The 20,367-nt window shown below is 45.9% G+C and overlaps 1 protein-coding gene across 2 annotated transcripts in view; it reads right to left on the minus strand.

The window, feature by feature from the left end:
* Positions 1-20,367, minus strand: part of FER1L6 (fer-1 like family member 6) — a 117,278-nt gene that overhangs the window by 41,013 nt on the left and 55,898 nt on the right. For both annotated transcript variants that reach the window (XM_081918630.1, XM_081918629.1), the window contains exons 16-23: positions 19,128-19,218; positions 16,164-16,283; positions 14,957-15,109; positions 13,852-14,038; positions 11,177-11,301; positions 7,950-8,084; positions 5,012-5,161; positions 429-539 (exon numbers count right to left, since the gene is read on the minus strand). In XM_081918630.1, coding sequence (XP_081774756.1) covers positions 429-539; positions 5,012-5,161; positions 7,950-8,084; positions 11,177-11,301; positions 13,852-14,038; positions 14,957-15,109; positions 16,164-16,283; positions 19,128-19,218 — 1,072 coding nt within the window. The remainder of the gene's footprint in view (positions 1-428; positions 540-5,011; positions 5,162-7,949; positions 8,085-11,176; positions 11,302-13,851; positions 14,039-14,956; positions 15,110-16,163; positions 16,284-19,127; positions 19,219-20,367) is intronic.

Here is a 20,367-nt window from a genome sequence, read left to right on the forward strand (position 1 = left end):
GTGTGCCTGCTGCAATGGCATACTCACCATGCTGCATTTTGAGTGACTTTCTCTCCTTGGTAGAGCTTAAAGGGAAATGTTTCTAGTTTGCAGGGTAGTAATTGGCGGACTCTTACGTCACTCAAGAAGCCATATGTTGTACCCTCCTTGAAGCAAGGCTGTGCAGAGTGCTGATTGGTGGCCCTTGTGACATTTGCGAAGCTGCATTTCTGCTCCTTATTCCCTTCTTGGAACAGTTTTTAAATCCACCCCCGCCAGCATTGAAGCAGTGAAACATGCAGGCAAATGCCTGACAACAAAGTAGAAAGTTCAACTGAAGCATTGGAGCAGAGATGACAGTCATAGATAGGGAAGCTATAGAAATGTCAAGGTGTGGCCTGGGGCTGATAAGAAATGAGACTCCGACACATCATTTTGTGTTAACTCACCTCTACTCTGTATTTACTCAAGACAGGTCTGATGTTGGCTGGGACTGGGTAGATCATACTGGCATCTGCAGGATCCACAGGTGGGAGGTTTTCAGGGCCGGAATCGGAGATCTGCAAAATGAAGCCACCTCAATGTTTTACTATTTAGATATGCTGCTTTTAAGGAAAAGTAAGAGCCTACAAAGATTCCCCAGCAATTTTCACTGCAAGCCAAAAAGAGAGAGGTAAAGGTCAAGGACCCCTGGACGGTTAAGTCCAGTCAAAGGCGATTATGGGGTTCTAGCGATCATCTTGCTTTCAGGCCGAGGGAGCCAGCGTTTGTCCACAGACAGCTTTCTGAGTCATGTAGCCAGCAGGACTAAACCGCTACTGGCACACGGAAATGCTGTTTACCCTCCTACCACAGCAGTACCTATTTATCTACTTGCACTGGCATGCTTTTGAACTGCTAGGTTGGCAGAAGCTGGGACAGAGCAATGGGAGCTCACTCCGTCACGGGGATTTGAACCGCCGATCTTCCAATCAGCAAGTCCAAGAGGCTCAGTGGGTGTAGATCACAGTGCCACCCCATTGCACAGTGGCCACAGATGGTTTATGTGGCCATTTTTCCAGTTATACTAATAGGAGCAGGTATTGGATGCTCCTAGAATATGAAGGAGAGAAGATGTGCCAACTAAAAGATTATTACTAGTATTATGTCTGAAACCCTGGAGAGCGGTTGTCGTTCAGTGGAGACAATGCTGAGCTACATGAAACAACGTTCTGAGTTGGTAGAGGACAGCTTCCTATGTTCCTAATTCTCAGCAACATACATTGTTTGACATAGTCATATTCTTCACAGCAGTCACAACAATGTTGCTGAAATTCACACCTACGGTTCTTAAGGCTAATTAGGAGTCGTTGGCTGTGTCTGGCTTATTCCAAACATCTCCTCCCATCTGCTGAACAGTAAAGATTCCTGGTTCTTTTGGGCTTTCCACTTGCATTTATGGTAGCTAAAATTAGAAACACGCTTTGGAAGTGCGACAAAACGGAAAGGCTTTAGAGAGCCGTTTTGCTGTACACAAAGCCATTCATTGCATTCATTGCATATAAGAAGATCCCCAGAAAGCTCTTCTGTGTTATTGAATTACCCAAATCAAGTGGTTGGAGCCAATAACTGAGAAAGGGAAATTAATTCATTGGCTGACACAATGGTTTCAAAGTAGTTTGCATTGCTCAGCCCACCAGCATCAAATCCAAATTTCTCTACAGAATTTCGGATGTAACCACCTGAGAGCCAGCTAATTCTGATTTGACCCCATCCTCCTCCATACTGAGTCCTTTGATAGTGACACTGAGACTAAGGAGAAGGAGGCTGACAGCCAGTACCATAGCTGTCAATTTTTCCCTTTTCTTGCGAGGAATCATATTCGGAATAAGGGAATTTCCCTTAAAAAAAGTTGACAGCTATGGCCAGCACCAACTCCCTGGCCAAAATGTAATAATATGGCAGGCAGCTGGGGACTGAATAAGGGAACATGAAGGATGATTGGGAACACCCCATTCATTCTAATGGACCAGCCCCAACTGTGTACTTATTGTTAGCATCCATCTTTCTTGAGACACAATGGAGTGTGCCTCAGGGGGTGAAGCCAAACCACTGGGTTATCAGCACACTGAATGAGGCCCTGGGTGGCCCGACAAGACCCCCCTCTCAGCTTTGCAGGTGTGATTCAAAGGAAACCAGAGTAGTAGTAGTAGTAGTAGTAATAATAATAATAATAATAATAATAATAATAATAATAATAATAATTTTTTATTATTTATACCCCACCCATCTGGCTGGGTTTCCCCAGTCACTCTAGGCAGCTTCCAACAAAATATTAAAAATAAAATGAAACATCAAATATAAAAAACTTCCCTAAACAGGGCTGCCTTCAGATGTCTTCTAATAGTCTGGTAGTTGTTGTTCTCTTTGACATCTGGTGGGAGGGTGTTCCACAGGGCGGGTGCCACTACCTAGAAGGCCCTCTGCCTGGTTCCCTGTAACTTGGCTTCTTGCAGTGAGGGAACCGCCAGAAAGCCTTTGGCGCGGGACCTCAGTGTCCGGGCTGAATAATGGGGTTGGAGACGCTCCTTCAGGTATACTGGGCCAAGGCCGTTTAGGGCACTAGGTTGGCTGCAGAGTTGCTGAAAGGAGGCGTACAAGACACCATCCAACCGCTTTAGGGACCCCACTCTGGATTTGTGTAGGGTTTACTCCTTAGCCTGTTCTTCTCCTGAAGATACCCTGCAAGGCAAGAGAGTTCTCCTTCTCCTCGATGGGCTACCTTCCCAGGTTGACAGCTCCATCTGCCCCTCACTTCCCTCTACAGCAGAAACCACTTTCTTGACCATTGGACTCACTATTGGTCTTGTCTGCTCAATCTGCAAGAACTTGTCTTTGCACTGGGGTTTTGAGACCCATCAGCTACCCTCACCTGGTTTAGCTGGCCAATCAAAGTTGTTCCTGGAGTCTGGCTGCTGTCACATGCTGACAGCATCTACGAGCCACAGGTGAGAGTTGAGTGGAGGAGTGAGGACCAAAAGTGGACAAACTACCCCAGAAAGAGCACGGCATGTCCCCCACCAGAGGTCCTACTCCTTTACTAACACCCCATACATGCATCCTGGTCCACTGTGATTGTCTCACATTAAATTTTCGTTTTCTGAGGGAGCAGCCTGATTCAGACAGTCATTACCAATACAGGTCCATTATGAGGCAATAGAGTTTTTCACAAGGTAATCACATCCATCCATTGGCAGAATCATAATATAATTACTGCCGCTCACAAATGAAAGGTTATTCCAAGTTCTTCACAGCGATGAAGCTAAATTATTTCTCTTGGAAAGGTCAAGGCATGGAGGGGCAATCTTGGGGGACCTATAAAGTTTGCAGCTTTTGTTTCTATCAAATGAGTGCCACCTGTTTTTTATGGACTCAGATCAACCAAAGGGGAGTGTTTATGCTGAAGAAGAGAAGTTGAATTTAATGCCTTGCCGAAGCACAGAAAAGCCTTGTCTAAATATACTGGTGAGCTGCGGAAATATGGAGAGCAGTGAGAGTTATAAGATGATTTACTGTCCTCTATGTATAGAACAGTCTGCTCTGAGCAGAATTCTAAAGCAGTTGTAGGTAAAACAGAGGAAAAGGCCTTCCTGACTTTTGCAAACTGATAAAGCTGATACAAATAACCCAGCAGGGACAGGTAAATCAGTCTGTCTCCAGTCCCTGACACTTTAATATGCATTAATCCATAAATCTGTTCAATCCCATTTTCACATTAATCTTCATTTGTGCAAAAAAAAAAATGCTTTTAAATGCATATTTAAATATGCATCTACATGCTGTCACCCTGCAAATATGCATTTTTAAATGTAATTTGAGAACTACATCAGAACTAGGGTTGGAAGAGAGTTTATTCAGTCTGCATTTTAAAGTGAAATGACCTAACTTGCTGGTCCCAGATTTATATATGGATTGGAAGGCTGGTGCCAATCAGATTATGCACGTCTTCAAATTTTGCAATACTTCTAAAATTGTGTCTACAAATGCATCAAGAACATTAAAGACCACATATTTTAGAAGAATGCATGCATAACACATGCTTTAGGTGGAAGTGTATACAATTAAAGTGTGATTAAAACAAAATAATCAAAAAAATATGAGACACCATATTTTCTTCTGCTGAGGTAGCAAAATGTCTTGGGCCAGCCTAGCATCAGCCCCAGCCTTTGTGACCAATAATCAGGGAAGATGGGAATTGTGGTCCCCAGTCTTTGGATTGCAACACATTATATAGCCTGGTTTTACGAAAATAGAAGATCTCGTGGTTGGGAAGGATTCCAGTTCCTGAAGGAGTCCTCCCCACAGTCAGTTTTCTCATGAGTAAGCAGTCCTCTCTATTACTTTAGGTGGTAGCTGAGTTTTTGCACTTATTAGCCTGGTTCACACAATTTGCTAACCCTTGGTCATCATTCACATTAACAATAGTTAAGAAACCATAGGTAAAGCGAAAGCATCTTAAACCCTGGCCTATTACGCAACAGAATAGTTAAAAGCGCCAGTGAGCGCAAGCGAGCCTTGAGAGGGGCTTGAATATTTCGCTGTTCTTCTGTAGCTTTTGGGTGGCTCCTTAGTTCGCATGCAATACTAAGCTTTGGTTCAGAGTCACTAAATAGGATAAACCAACCACAAACCTTGGTCCACGTGCAAATTTTAACCACAGTTAGTAAATCATAGTTAGGCGGCTGAGCTGGGTTCACACTCAACACTAAACCATGGTTTGTTGAACCATGGCTAACAAACCGTGGTTTAGTATTATGTGTGAACCATGCATACATACACAAAGCAGCAGCAGTAGAATACTTTGAAAGGGTGAGGAGACACAGGAAGGGATAGCTTTCATCTCCTTGTCTCAGCAAAAAGAAAAATCATATACACACACAAACAACAGCAACCCTGTGTTGCAAATGCACCATACTGTGTATTATCCTGCCCTGGTTGTTTTCAGACATTCACCAATAAAAAAACATGGATAAGAATATTCGTTGAAGCTCACCTGCAGCAATTCAAATGCAGCAAGGAGGTCCCCTCCAGAAATATTTCCAAAGTACACAGGGTGGTAACTAAGTTTAGGCGGCTCATATTTCTGACCAGCCAATGTTGTCACAGGAGCAGCAACGGTAGAACCAATATATTCTGATTTACCCTAGACGTTTTTAAAAAAGAGAGACTTAGCAGAACGTCATTTATCTTCACATTGTGCCTGTCATACAAAACCACCCCTACAACCAGAGTTTGGGATATGCAGAAGATCACGTCCACACCATGTATGCAAAGCACATTCAATGCGCATGGTGTCACCCAAAGAATCATGGAAACTGTAGTTTGCCCCTCGCAGTTTCCATCACCCTTCACAAACTACAGCTCCCAGGATTCATTGGGATATAGCCATGTTCTGTAAAAATGCTTTAAATGCTTGGTGTGTCTTTAGGCCCTTCACAGCCTAGGACCCTCGTACCTATGGGACCGCCTCTCCCGGTATGCCCCACGGAGGACCTTAAGGTCCATAAATAGCAACACCCTAGAAGTCCCGGGCCCTAAGGAAGTCAGATTAGCCTCAACCAGAGCCACGGCCTTTTCAACACTGTCTCCGGCCTGGTGGAACGCTCTGCCTCATGAGACCAGGGCCCTGCGGGATCTGATTTATTTCCGCAGGGCCTGTAAGACACAGTTGTTCCACCTGGCCTTTGGCTTGGAGCCAATTTGATTCCCTCCCCCTCTTTCTTTTCCTTTCTCCTCCTGTGATGAGGCTGCATTTTAATATTTTAATGTTGTATTTTAATCTTGTTTTTAAGTTGTATTCCTTCAACTTGTTTTTATTATTCCTTGTTAGCCGCCCTAAGCCCGGCCTTCGCTGGGGAGGGCGAGGTATAAATAAAAATTATTATTTTTATTAGTAGTATTAGTAGTGACCCAGCAGCCAGCAGATATCATGCTACAAGCTGTGCTCTGTTTTGTGATGCTGGGCCTCAGCCTTAGAGAGCTGACCACGAAGAAAGTAGGAATGGGGACCTTAAAAAAACAACAAACCTGTCATGGGGTACCATACCCTGGGGGCAATCCACCAGGGTCCATATACCAGAGCCGAAAGATGATGAGGGCACTCCTTTTTGCTCTGACATGTTCTTCTCCCTCCCACTCCCCTTTCAGAAGACTGCCATGGCAAAGACAGGTCACTCTGTCCCTCAGAATTGTCAGCTGAGGGTTGCAGAAGGCTCCCCACCTCATTGTTCCATCCATTTCAGCTTTCCCCCTTCTTCCTCTGAGTTGCCACATGAAATTCAGCTGAGAGCAACAGGCTCCCCACCTCTGCTCTAGAGCAGGCTTCCTCAAGCTCGGCCCTCCAGATGTTTTTGGCCTACAACTCCCATGATCCCTAGCTAGCAGGACCAGTGATCAGGGATGATGGCAACTGTAGTCTCAAAACACCTGGAGTGCCGAGGTTGAGGAAGCCTGCTAGACTTGAGTGGTCTAACACATGGTCTAGGGGCAGCATGCAGTCCTCAGTGCCCTTTTAGGTGGCGCTGGGCAACGTTTGATACCTTCCTCGCCCTCTGCAGCCCTCCCAGATTTGCTCCTGTTACCCCAGAAAAGGAGACAAGTGTTTCTGAAATCAAAAGTTGGCAACCTTTGTAATATAAGATGGCACTGTTTCTTTTCTTAGCCCTTTCTGCATGTTGGGCGGAAGTGGCATAAATTACGTAACACAAACACAGAGCTATGCATAATTTCCGTTGGGAGGAAGGACAAGATGTAAACTGAATAAATGATAAATTATAATTTGTCCAGGCATCCAACGCAACACTGCACTCTATTAAAAAAGGACAGTTCGTTCAAACCTTTGAACGATCAACATCATTTGCTATGTAAGCAAATGTAATACAGGAGCTCAGGGCTGGATTTAACTAAATACGTGCGCTTGTGGGAGCCAGCTCAGTGGATCCCACTGGTGCAACAGGGATTGCCCCTCTTCTCTGCCCCCAACTCCCCAATCAGTTTTGGGGGTGGGTAATCAGGAGAACACCACCTCCTTACACCATGTGGAGAGATGAGAAGGGAGATCATTCCCCCAGCTAGGCAGAAATCGTGTCCACTTCCTGGTGGGGCTGGGTTGCGGTCTGACCACCTAGCCACTCCCCTCAGCATCAGGGTGGGGCGGGGTCCCGCATCACGCTGGGGGAGACCCTGGCCATGTCAGATTGCCAGGCGGCCAATTAGGTCGCTTGGGGCGTGGCCGGGGACGATTTAAGCCATGGTATGATTCTGAGGCTTCCTGTTTCAGCCTCACGCCACAGATCTCCTGCCCTCGCACCCTTTTTTCAGGTTGTATCATTGGCCTTGCTATGGACTTCGCTTGGTTGCCATCGAGGGGCCTGGTAGGACTTTTTCTACTTGGCAAATTGGCACCAGCCACTTGGTTTTCACCTACCTCGTAGCAATCGTCACAACTTTGTAAGGTTTGGCGGTTAGGCACTGGAATTGCGATGTGTGGGGGAGGGGAGGTGCGGCCATCACCTGCCCCTCCATCCTTAAGGGTTTTCCGTTAAAGGAATCTGGGGGTGTAGATCTCTCCTGAAGCCGGGGGAAGGGCTAGGGCCATGCCACGACCCCAGCAGGAACCCGGGGGATGCTCGAGTCGATCCGCATTGGTGGGGCTCCCCCTACTGGTGGTTTACCCTTACCAGACTTCCAGCAAGGCGGGCAGAAGTGAGACATAGTCTATTGATGCCAATGCCTAAGCATTACATTCTGTAACCAATAAAGTTGTGGCCTAAAATTCTGTGTCCTTGTCTCTTTATTCTCCTGGGGGTGGCTTGGGGGCCTTGAAATGCAAATGCTTGCACTAATTCAGCATTTCCTTAGCAATACTCTGAATTCCACCCATATTGAGGTTGAAACAAACAAACAAAAAAGGTGGAGAAAATCATATTTACCACTGCATCATCATCATAGAGCTCTACGACGATCACTGGGGGGAATTCAGCAATTTCTTTTCCATCCCCATGAAGCACAATATTATTAAACAGCAGCATTTGATTCCAAGTTGGAGACAAAGTTTGTTGTATGATCTAATGGTGGGGGGAAAGTAGTGCATTAGAGTAGACAAGACTCCTGCCCTTTAGATGAGCTCTCTTGGGACATTCTATTTGCACTATGGAATAATATGCATATTTACACACAGATTATTTATATATATATATATATTCATAATTCGTTTGGCTATATTTTGAGCAATTGATTTAATTTCATTTATGAATCACTTGCCATGAAACTCTCCAAAATGATTCAACAATAAAAACAGATGCCAACTACAGGAGGCATCGCTTCAGGACCAGGGACAGCTCCAAGCAAGCAACTTGCTCTGACAGTGATTGGGAGCAGATATCACCACCACAGAGTGCTATGAAGATGTCCACACAAACACACCGGTGTGCTTCACAGCTCTTTTCCCCCCTGCAGCTGTTCACATCAGCACGGCTTCATTAGTGTCAGATCCATTTCTCTTTGTGTGCGCACACCAGGGGGCGTCGACACGACAGGGATGTCGTTACCCTACGCACACCCTGGCTAGAGATGAATTTGGAATGGATTAAGGACTCCAATCAGCGTGAAACTGGTTTGAGAAACAATGGATCAAACAGCAGTATTTCATAACAGTGTACGTGATACGTAAGTATTTTGGTTAGTGCTCTGTGAACATGGATCAAAAGCCTGGCACTGTAAATGAGTGAACAACAAACAGGAGTCCTTCTGGTGCGGTGCAGCACATGTGCTCTACAAATGAGCTGTGTTTCCTCTGATGTTTCTCCTTTTAAGCATCTCTTTAGCTGGTATGACAGCAAACACTGAAGATAAATTTTGTGCTGAAAAAATGTACTGAAACCAGGGGTGGGAATCACTTCAATAAAAATTTCTGGAATGCCCTTATATAGAAATGAGGATTCTCCAGCAATTACTTATTCTTTATTGGAGCTCATGTACCATCATAAAAACAATTTCAGGTGCAGCCTAGAATCTATTGCCTACAGAAAGCATTACTGGCACATATAAAGTCTGACATTATCCAAGATTTACAGAGCAAATGTTTATATGCCTACTCAGAGGTAGGTCCAATTTATTTCCATGTGATTTGCAGCCAGGGAATCATCTACAAGACTGCAGCCTTACAATACTGTAGAAGAGAAAAACAAGGAGGGGGTATGGTCTACGTTTATAATGTTATGGATGGTGTGAATGGATAAGGAGACATGCTCATAAAATGCTAAAAACCTGTAGTCTGGTCACCTAATGAAATCAACTGGCAATAGATTCAGGACAGACAAAACAAAACACCTTTTGCATGCACACAATTTATCAGGTTCCCTGCCATAAGAATGCAGTGATGGCTACAGCCTCAGATGGCTTGGAAGGGGGATTAGACAATTTTATTTGAGTCTATATCCCAGTCTATCCCATGGGTTCAAAGCAGCTTTGTCAAATTTATTTGAGTCTATATCGCACTGTGTCCCATAAGCTCAGACCAGCTTGCAGCCGTTTTTCTAAATGTTAATAGCCTCGTGCCCTAGGGGCTCACAATCTAAGGCAATCGGACGGATTGAGCGATAAAAGAGGCCAAACAAATTGAAAATGAAATTGTCATGACCCCACTCCCCATCCACCAGGGATCTAGGCACAGAATCGGAGGCTGCAGGGGCACCATATGGGTCTGGGTCAGGGCTCAGGGCTGATGGTGGTAGACAGGGAGGCCACTGCACCTGAGATGGTTAGATAAGAACTCTCAGAGGAACTCCCTAGACCAGGGATGGCCAACAGGTAGATCGCGATATCCTGGTAGATCGTTGGTGCCTGTGATAGATCGCGGTAGATCACAGGACCCCTTCCACCACCCCCAAAAAACAATTTTGAGCTCCCCCCAAAAGCCCAACAACTTTGGTCAATCCAGTGGGTAGATCATCACCACCGGCTTTTTTATAGCGGGGGTAGATCGCAGTCTCTTGGAAGTTGGACAAGCCTGCCTTAGACCACCAGGGCCCATATAGAGTCAGAGCCTGGTCCGTCATGGACACCCTTCCCTTGAGCCTGACGAATCAGATGCTTCCTGCCACACATCATAGTCCGGCAGCACTGGGAGGGAAACTATGGGATGAAGGAGGAGTGCCTGCATTCAGCCCAGAGGCTTTCCCCTTTATGGCGGTAGAAGCAGGTCTCCGTCTGCTCCAAACCTTTGCGGAAGTGGCTCGCTTGGAGCTATCCATGGTGCTGCAGCCTTGCCTCTAGCCTTGCTGATTTCCTGGTGGGCTCCAGCATCAGACCAGAACATGATCAATATAGTAAATGTAAAATCTAGTGGTTTTGTGTGGGTTTTTTGTTTGTTTGTTAAATTAGGGAATTAATTAATTAATTGTTTAGGGAAGTTTTTAATAATTAATTAATTAATTTAATTAATTAATTAAAACAACAACAACAACCCTGAGCTGAAACCAGCAATAACCCTGGGATAGGCAACACACTGCCTCCCAGGGGTAGTTAGCTTCCAAATTCCATCAGCTTCACCACTATGGCTGCCCTGTGAGCCTGTGCCCTGTGAAGGGTGGGATAGAATCTTAGAATCACAGAATTGCAGAGTTAGAAGGGACTGTGAGGCTCACCCAGTCTAACCCCCCACAATGCAGGAATCTTTTTTCCCCAATGTAGGACTGGAAACCACAACCCTGAGATTAAGAGTGACTCTTGCTCTGATGCCTGGGCTATCCAAAGCAGTATAGAAATTTAATAAATTAAATTAAATTAAATTAAATTAATTGATTAATTAATTAACAGACTTGGGGTGCTCACATGCTCGTTTTGACATATCTCCAATTAAAAGTAGTAACCAGACAAGGGAACACCCTAGTTAAGAACTTAGGAAGCCAATCCCAACCAGTCCGACAAGACAGCACTAAGCCAGAAGGGGTAATTGGCCTATGACTTAGTGGATGGTAGCTTTGTGGTGTTTTCCTCGCCACAGGGAACCAGGCAAACAATGATTTACGAACGACATCTTCCTTTACCTACTCAGCACATGCTGGGAGATGACCTCTGTGCTGGAAAAAAAATGCTATTTGTGCTTATAAATACTTCAGTTTCTTGTACCACCGCCCTCTCTTCTTCTTGCTCTTACCTTTGTGGTCTGGCAGTGCGAAACAAACGTGACTTTGGCAAAGGGATCGGAAAGCCCACTGCTGTCGGCTGCGATAAGACCCCTGGCCTGATACATGTGAACTCTCAGCTGGAAAACATTCTTGGCTGTGTAAACACAACAGAAAGAAGGAAAGTTATCACCATGGGGAGGGATCAAAGTGGTCCATCGTGCAAGTTCATCTTCAGGTAGGACTGGGAGAGACTTCTGCCTGAAACCCAGGACAGCAGCTGCCAGTCAGTGTAGACAATCCTGAGAAATATGCACCCAGTCATCTGATTCAGTATAAGGTACCATATTTTTCGCTCTATAGGGCGCACTTTTTCCCCTCCAAAAATGAAGGGGAAATGTGTGTGCGTCCTATGGAGCGAATGCAGGCTCCTTGGCTTCAGCGATAGCAATGGGAAGCCTCCGAAGTGCAGAGGCAGCGCTCCCTTCGTGCTCCAGAGGCTTCGCATTGCTTTTGCTGAAGCCTGGAGAGCGAGAGGGGTCGGTGCGCACCGACCCCTCGCGCTCTCCAGGCTTCAGGCAGCTATCTGCAAGCCTTCAGAGTGCAGCAGGAGTTCCCCCCGCGCTCCGAAGGCTTGCAGAGAGCAGCCTGCAGCCCGGGGAGTGCAGCACCAACTCCCGTTGCACTCCCTGGGCTTCAGGCAGCTATCCGCAAGCTCCGGGAGCAGCGGCAAGGCTGTGCGCAACCTTGCCACCGCTCCCAGACCTGTTCTGGGGGCTGGGTTCGGGGGAAGCTTGGGCTTCCCCCGCCACAGCCCCATGGCTAAAAACGAAGCCAAGACAGCCAGCGGGATGGATCCCACTTGCTGTCTTGGCTTCTGCCAAAGCCACGTGCAGCCTCTCCCGGCTGGAGAGGTTACGCACGGCTAAAGAGAAAGCCAAGACCGCCAGCGGGATGGATCCCGCTCGCTGACTTGGCTTCTTTGCTCTTTGGGGCTGGGGGGGGGAATATATTTTTTCCCTTTATTTCACCCCCTAAAAACTAGACGTGCCCTATAGTCCCGTGCACCCTATGGAGCGAAAAATACGGTAGTTTCCTGTGTTCCAATATTTCCTAACAAAGCCAAGTTCATCGTGTGAGCTCAAAGTCACTGACCAGCTTCCCTGAGTCACTTTTTGCTTGTGAACCCACTTGTGATTTTTTATTATTATTATCAGTGGCAGGGACAAAAAGCACCCCAATGGCAAAATAAAAATAAAAATAAATCAATAAATTCCTCTTTTTTTGCCCCAGGCTTTTTTCATCTGCAGAACAAAAATCATAAATGGCTGCAATTTAGGGACATTGTATACTACTACATCTGGGCAGGGGGGCAATATCCTAGAAGGACTGTGCTGAAGGTCTATTTCTGTGTAAATTCTGCAATGAAAAGTGCCACTCGGGTAGATTTTAACCCCACAGGTGTAGAATGTTACGGCAAGAACAGGATAGTACTGAGATAGGTGCTCCTTTAGACTTCCAAATGTTTGCATTCCCATCAACCCCTATCTTTGGCCATGCTGGTTGGGGCTGATGGCAGCTGTAGACTGAAATAAATGGAGGGCACCAGCTTGTGTGGTGTAGTGGTTAAGAGCAGTAGTCTCGTAATCTGGGGAACCTGGTTTGCTTCCCTGCTCCTCCACATGCAGCTGCTGGGTGACCTTGGGCCAGTCACACTTCTCTGAAGTCTCTCAGCCCCACTCACCTCACAGAGTGTTTGTTGTGGGGGAGGAAGGGAAAGGAGATTGTTAGCCGCTTTGAGACTCCTGAAGGGGAGTGAAAGGCGGGATATCAAATCCAAACTCTTCTTCTTCTTCTTCTTCTTCTTGGGGGAAGGCTAGACAGGCACATACAACCCGTCTGTGTTTGATGATACTTACAGGCTAGCCACTGGTTTTCCCAGCTTGACCTCCCTCTCAAAGCTGCCCCATCAAATCAAAGAAAGGGGCAAGTCACTAGGCGCATACCTTGTTGTTCGCTCTATAAGACACACCTGACCATAAGACACACCTAGTTTTAGAGGAGGAGAACAAGGAAAAAAATGTTCTCTCCCTCTGTGCTCAGAACCTCTCCAGCAAAGCAGGAGGAGAAATGGAAGGGGCTCCGTTTCTCCTGCCACTTCGCTGAAGGGGCGCTGTGCAGATAGGGAAAGCTGCACAGCACCTCTCCAGCGAAGTGAAGCCAGGAGAGCAAGAGGGATCGATCCCTCTCACTCTCCTGGCTTCAGCGAAAGCAACGCGAAGCCTCCAGAGCTCAGTGGGAGCACTCCCGCTGCACTCAGGAGGCTTTGGGCGGCTATCCCTGAAGCCAGGAGAGCAAGAGGGATCGCTGCGCACCGATCCCTCTTGCTCTCCTGGCTTCAGCGAAAGCTGCACAGCCTGCATTCGCTCCATAAAACGAACACACATTTCCCCTTACTTTTTAGGAGGGAAAAAGTGCATCTTATAGAGCGAAAAATATGGTAATTTTTAAAAATTACATATTTTGCATTTTTTTATATTGTAATTTTATGTTGTGAGCTATCCTGAGATCTACGGATAAAGGGTGGTATCATCATCATCATCATCATCATCCTAAGCAAACTAATTCACCCACAACCAAACAACCCTGGCTGAGTATAAGGCAGCTTCCTACGTCGCTATGTTCCTACATGTAAAGAATGTCTTACTTCTGTAAACCAGGCTAACAGGCGGAGGGCTGCCGTGATGTCCTGAGCTTGCTCCCGAAGGTGTTTCTGTTTCATATCCAATAGGCAAGTTGTCCAAAATTGTGTGCGCATATTTGGCGGAGCCAAGCCACAGGTACGTGTCGACTTTTCCGTGAACGTTCCAGCCAGGAGGCCGTTTTCCTGGCAACTTAAAGTAAAGAAGAAGTGTCCAGAAGGTCAAGTTTGTTTGTTTTTTTATCAAGAGCCATTCTTCCAAAAATCACAGAAGAGGGTGCAATATATAATTATATAACACAAATTACGTACAGTCCTATTTAAACCATCAGAATGAGGAGAGGGACAGCTGAAACAGCAGAGGAGCTGCCAAACTCTTAAATAATTGCAGGGTGGGCTACATGCTCCAAGGATGAAATATTTGAAACCTGGGTAAGCCCTCAGTGCTATGGAATTAAAACGTAGATAAAATTGCCCGTTTCCTCATCTAGGCTGCATGGACACCAAACATTTAAAGTATATTTGAAACACACACCGCTGTGAAGAGCCCCAATAACTGTAGTTTACCCCTCACAGAGCTACATTTCCCAGCACCCTTAACAATTTACAGTTTCAAGGAGTTGGGGAAGTGGGAAGTACCATATTTTTCACTCTATAAGATGCACCAGACCACAAGACGCATCTAATTTTTGGAGGAGGAAAACAGGAAAAAAATATTCTGAATTTCAGAAGCCAGAACAGCAAGAGGGATCGCTGCGCAGTGAAAGCAGCAATCCCTCTTGCTGTTCTGGCTTCTGGGATAGCTGCGCAGCCTGCATTCACTCCATAAGACGCACACACATTTCCTCTTACTTTTTAGGAGGGGAAAAGTGAGTCTTATAGAGCAAAAAATACGGTACTTTAAATGTACGGTGTGTATTCAGCCTTTGTCACTGATCTCAAAAACCGGCTGTTCAGGGTGGGAGGATCCCTTGCTGATTCATGGCTGAATTTCTTCTTCTTCTTCTTTTAAAAAAGGAGTGGGTTGTTACATAAATTTGTCTGGCAGGGTAGATGAGACACCAACAACAATGGCTGTCTCCTCAAACGGTTGGGCGGTTCTCAGACTTACTTTCAAGAAGTGAGTTTTAATCTTCCCACAGTGCTTCCCTCTCTGCTCGGCCACCGGGGAATAGAGCAGGTCTTTGGCTGGGATTCTCGCGTAGGCAACTCTTTTGTTGTTGCTTAGCATCCAGATGAAGACGTCGGGGACTGTGTGCTGAGGCTTGAAAAAAAAGACAGGCATGTGATTTGACCATCACGAACACCATTAGGCTTGTGAAGAGCGTGCTTTCGCTGGGAGGTCAGCCATCTTTGATCGTGTGTGAATCAAGAAACAAGGGTCCATCTCCAACAAGTGCCCTTCTTTCTGTTTCCTTAAACCCACCACCACCACTCCAAAAAACTTCTGCAGGATTAGAGAGGTTTGAAAAAACCTGGGAATGTGGCAAGAGAGGTTGTTGCTGTGTGGAAATGCTTGTAGCCTCTCTGATACAGTGGTACCTCAGGTTACAGACACTTCAGGTTACAGACTCCCCTAACCCAGAAATAGTACCTCGGGTTAAGAACTTTGCTTCAGAATGAGAACAAAAATCTTGCGGCGGTGGCGTGGCAGCAGCGGGAGGCCCTGTTAGCTAAAGTGGTACCTCAGGTTAAGAACGGTTTCAGGTTAAAAACGGACCTCCAGAACGAATTAAGCTCTTAACCCAAGGTACCACTGTCTCTCAGTGTAGCAGGATTTCCTCTTATATGTGTTTGAAATACAGTGGTACCTCAGGTTAAGTACTTAATTCGTCCTGGAGGTCCGTTCTTAACCTGAAACTGTTCTTAACCTGAAGCACCACTTTAGCTAATGGGGCTTCCTGCTGCCGCCACACCGCCAGAGCACGATTTCTGTTCTCATCCTGAAGCAAAGTTCTTAACCTGAAGCACTATTTCTGGGTTAGCGGAGTCTGTAACCTGAAGTGTATGTAACCTGAGGTACCACTGTAACAATGAGGAGAAGCTCAGGACTGATCTCATTCCCCCTCCACACTCATAGAATCACGTAATTCTGGGAGGGACCTCGAGGGTCATTTAGTCCAACCCCCTGCAATGCTAAAGCATCCATGACAGATGGCCATCCAACCTCTGCTTAAAAACCTCCAAGGAGGGAGTCCATTCCACGGTGAAATCCAGCAACCTAACAGGGGGAGCCTGGACACTGCACCCTTCCACACCCACACACCCAATGCACGTAGGAGCCTTCACACCAACAGAAAACAAACTGGAGTAGTTACCTCATCGACTAAGAAACGGATCTTCCCAATGTAGTTCTGAGTTTCGCGCATCATTTCTTCGAGTGGAATCTTCTTCTTTTGCTGCTGGATGATTGTTTTGGCATCTTTGGACATCGCTTCCTATGACAACAAAGAGGCAGGGCGTTACTAAAGTCACCTACCCTGTCAGATTCATGAGAGACAAATGGGCAAGAGTCAATCGCTCCACTTTCATTCTTAAGTACAATATTCCACATTTCCACGTTTTCTTTTTCCCCCCTTCAAAATTCCTCATGAAAATTCATCAACATTTTAGTGTGATTTCCCCCCGATAAGCATATTTTTGCACAGCAATTTCCCCAAATGCGTTTTTTCGCTAAAATATACATATATCTGCACACTTTGTCATAGTATGCATTTCGAAACACATTACTTGACCAAAGAAATGCAGTGGGCATTTCAAAGGATGGCTATGTTTCTGTTCAAGTATTGTTTTCAAAAGTGGGAATTAGGTAGGTTCACCTTTAAATGTGGACTGAATTGGATTTCTCCCACATCCCCAAATACAAATTCCTTGCTATCCACTGGGACATACAGTACAAGGAAAGGTAACCTTATCTTTTGTCTGCTAACATCCTCCAGCAAGCAGGCGACAGAGTTAAAGGTTGCCTTCCTCAATTGTCACAGTGGGATAGATTAGATGTCAGAAGAGGATCTTATCTTCGCAAAAGATGCATATTCCTACCTGCATTTTCAGCAGGTGAATTACTCAGAAGGGGAAGCAATTTGTCATTTGCAATAGCCCTATTCTCCCCCTTTTTTGCCTTCCTTTATGCATTTTCCAATTCTGGGCAAACCTACAGAACTGGGCCAGTTCACACACATATGTGCAACATTAGTTCCCTAGTCATTTAATGCCTCACCAATTGATGGTGCTCATCTGAACACAAGAGCTGCCTCTGCTGAAAATATTGCATTTAGATTGATACGAATGGGGCCCGTTTAATATTTTTTTGACACCTGGGGCAAAGAGGCACATATTGGTGTTGCAGCAGATTATGGATACACTTTTGATTTATCTGGGGAGACAACCATGCCAGGAGGGAAAATAAATCTCTTGAACTGAGATTTCTGATGTGGCAGTCATGCCTCCCTAGGCACCTGCTTAGTCTGGCTTGTTTACACAGGGGGCAGCTGTGTCCCCCCCCAACACAATTCTCTCCCAGAGCATCACCAGATCCCATCGCTCTCAGGAGAACTCACTCTATGTGCAATGAAAGTGTGTGGCGCCAAGGAGCTCTGCACACTAGCTACACAGGCTGAGGGAAGGTATGAATATGCCGTTTTAGAGCTGATTTCTATGTTTTCATAGCTTTTGATTCTATGTCTTATTTTGTATGCAAATACCGTAGGGTTTTTTGCATATTTATTATAAGTCACCAAGAGATTGATTATTAGTTGGCATACAATTGCAGAACTAATAAAGGTCACAGGAACACCACACATTTAAAGCACTGTTAAAGGTAAAGGTAAAGGGACCCCTGACCATTAGGTCTAGTCATGGCCGACTCTGGGGTTGCGGCGCTCATCTTGCTTTATTGGCCGAGGGAGCCGGCATACAGCTTCCGGGTCATGTGGTCAGCATGACTAAGCCGCTTCTGGCGAACCAGAGCAGCACATGGAAATGCCGTTTACCTTCCTGCTGGAGTGGTACCTATTTATCTACTTGCACTTTGACGTGCTTTCAAACTGCTAGGTTGGCAGGAGCAGGGACTGAGCAATGGGAGCTCACCCCGTCGCGGGGATTTGAACCTCCGACCTTCTGATCGGCAAGTCCTAGGCTCTGTGGTTTAGCCCACAGCGCCAACCACATCCCCCCCACCAAAGAATTATGGGAAGTGCAGTTTGCTCAAGGAGATGAGAGCTGTTAGGAGAACACCTATTCCTCTCAGAGAGCTCTGGTTTCTTCCATGGGAAGAGAGGTTGATTGTCAATCCACTCTGGGAATTGTTACTTTGTGAGGGCAATGCTGGTCTCCTAACAACTCTTAACATATTACCCTTCCCCGGATTCTTTGGGAGAAACCATGACTATTTAAATGAAAGTTTCAGGTGTGGCCTCTTTGTCATGGACTCACAGCTGTTCATGGAGGCACAGGTCAATTCTGTGTCCAGGGCAGCTGTTTATTAGTTCCATCTGGTACGGAGGCTGAGACCCTACCTGCCCACGGACTGTCTCACCAGAGTGGTGCATGCTCTGGTTATCTCTCACTTGGACTACTGCAATGCGCTCTACGTGGGGCTACCTTTGAAGATGACCCGGAAACTACAATTAATCCAGAATGCGGCAGCTAGACTGGTGACTGGAAGCAGCCACCAAGACCATATAATACCAGTCTTGAAAGACCTACACTGGCTCCCAGTACGTTTCCGAGCACAATTCAAAGTGTTGGTGTTGACCTTTAAAGCCCTAAATGACCTCGGTCCAGTATACCTGAAGGAGCGTCTCCACCCCCATCGTTCTGCCCGGACACTGAGGTCCAGCCTGAAGGCCTTCTGGGGGTTCCCTCACTGCGAGAAGCCAAGTTACAGGGAACCAGGCAGAGGGCCTTCTCGGTAGTGGCACCTGCCCTGTGGAACGCCCTCCCACCAGATGTCAAAAACAACAACTACCAGACTTTTAGAAGACATCTGAAGGCAGCCCTCTTTAGGGAAGATTTTAAAGTTTAATAGGTTATTGCATTTTAGTGTTTTGTTGGAAGCCGCCCAGAGTGGCCGCAGGGACCCAGCCAGATAAATTATTATTATTATTAAGTCACCACCATTCATTTCACAACATTTATATACTGCTTGGTTGTCCTAAAACTTCGCAGCGGTTTTATTTGTGAGCCAGATGCCAATTGTGGCGCATGAACTCAAGAGGCTTGGCAGATAGAGCAGCTTTATAGCACATGGCATCTAGTATTCAAGAAAATATCTCACGTACCAATTCTTGCTTATACAACGTCAGCCTCTTTTTGTCCAAAGGCGTCCGGTTCATCAGTTTGGGCTTCTTTTCAGCATTCGCAATGAAGGCCCTGAAATGAAGACACAGTCAGAGATGGTATCTTCATAACGATGGATCGTAATTCTCCTGCAGCAAGTTCCTCTGTGTAGCCCGCCAGATGAGCCAGAAGATACTAAGCGCTCAGATTCATAACGTAATATTAAAGCGGAGGCATCGTTTATTGCTGGGAGAAGTATAAAGAAGTGGAAATGCAATTTGTATGGTAATATTTCAATATGAAATTAATTAGTTTGGGGGATATGTGGCTATTTTGCATCCCATCCATTCTGCTCAAACGAGGTTTGAGCAAGCAAAGTCCTCTGTATGCATGTTGACCTTGCAGATTTTTGCAGAATCTATTTGCAGCGGATGCTGCTGATTATTTCCAATGTGTGTGATGTTCTTCTGACAGTTCCAAAAGCCTAGTGGGCAATCTTGTAATGGATCTGCTGGAATATGAGGAATGGGAACAGAATTGAAAAAAATAAATAAATGGATCTGTACATGAAGTTGGAGCCTAAGTCAGCAACAGCTTTCTGCAACAGGACACCGAGTTAAGCGAGCAAGTTAGGTAATAATAATAATAATAATAATAATAATAATAATAATAATAATAATAATAATTTATTTATACCCCATACACCCCCAGCCAAGACCGGGCTCAGGGCAGCTAACAACCAATAATAAAAACAAGTTGATTAAAATACAATTTAAAAGATTAAGACACAACATTAAAACATTAGGGTGCAATCTCTTCATAGAAGGAGAAAGGAAAAGGAAAGAGGGGGAGGGAATCAAACTGATTCTAAGCCAAAGGCCAGGTAGAACAACTCCATCTTACAGGCCCTGCGGAAAGAGATCAGATCCCGTAGGGCCCTGGTCTCAAGAGACAGAGCATTCCACCAGGCCGGAGCCAGTGTTGAGAAGGCCCTGGCTCTGGTTGGGGCTAATCTAACTTCCTTAGGGCCCGGGACCTCTAGGGTGTTGCTATTTATGGACCTTAAGGTCCTCCGTGGGGCATACTGGGAGAGGCGGTCCCGTAGGTACGAGGGTCCTAGGCCGTGAAGGGCTTTAAAGGTCAAAACCAGCACCTTAAATCTGACCCTGTACTCCACCGGGAGCCAATGCAGCTGGAAAAGCACTGGGTGAATATGTTCCCATGGCAGAGACCCCGTGAGGA

This window comes from Podarcis melisellensis (assembly GCF_964234715.1).
Source record: "Podarcis melisellensis genome assembly, chromosome: 7".
Classification (NCBI taxonomy): domain Eukaryota; kingdom Metazoa; phylum Chordata; class Lepidosauria; order Squamata; family Lacertidae; genus Podarcis; species Podarcis melisellensis.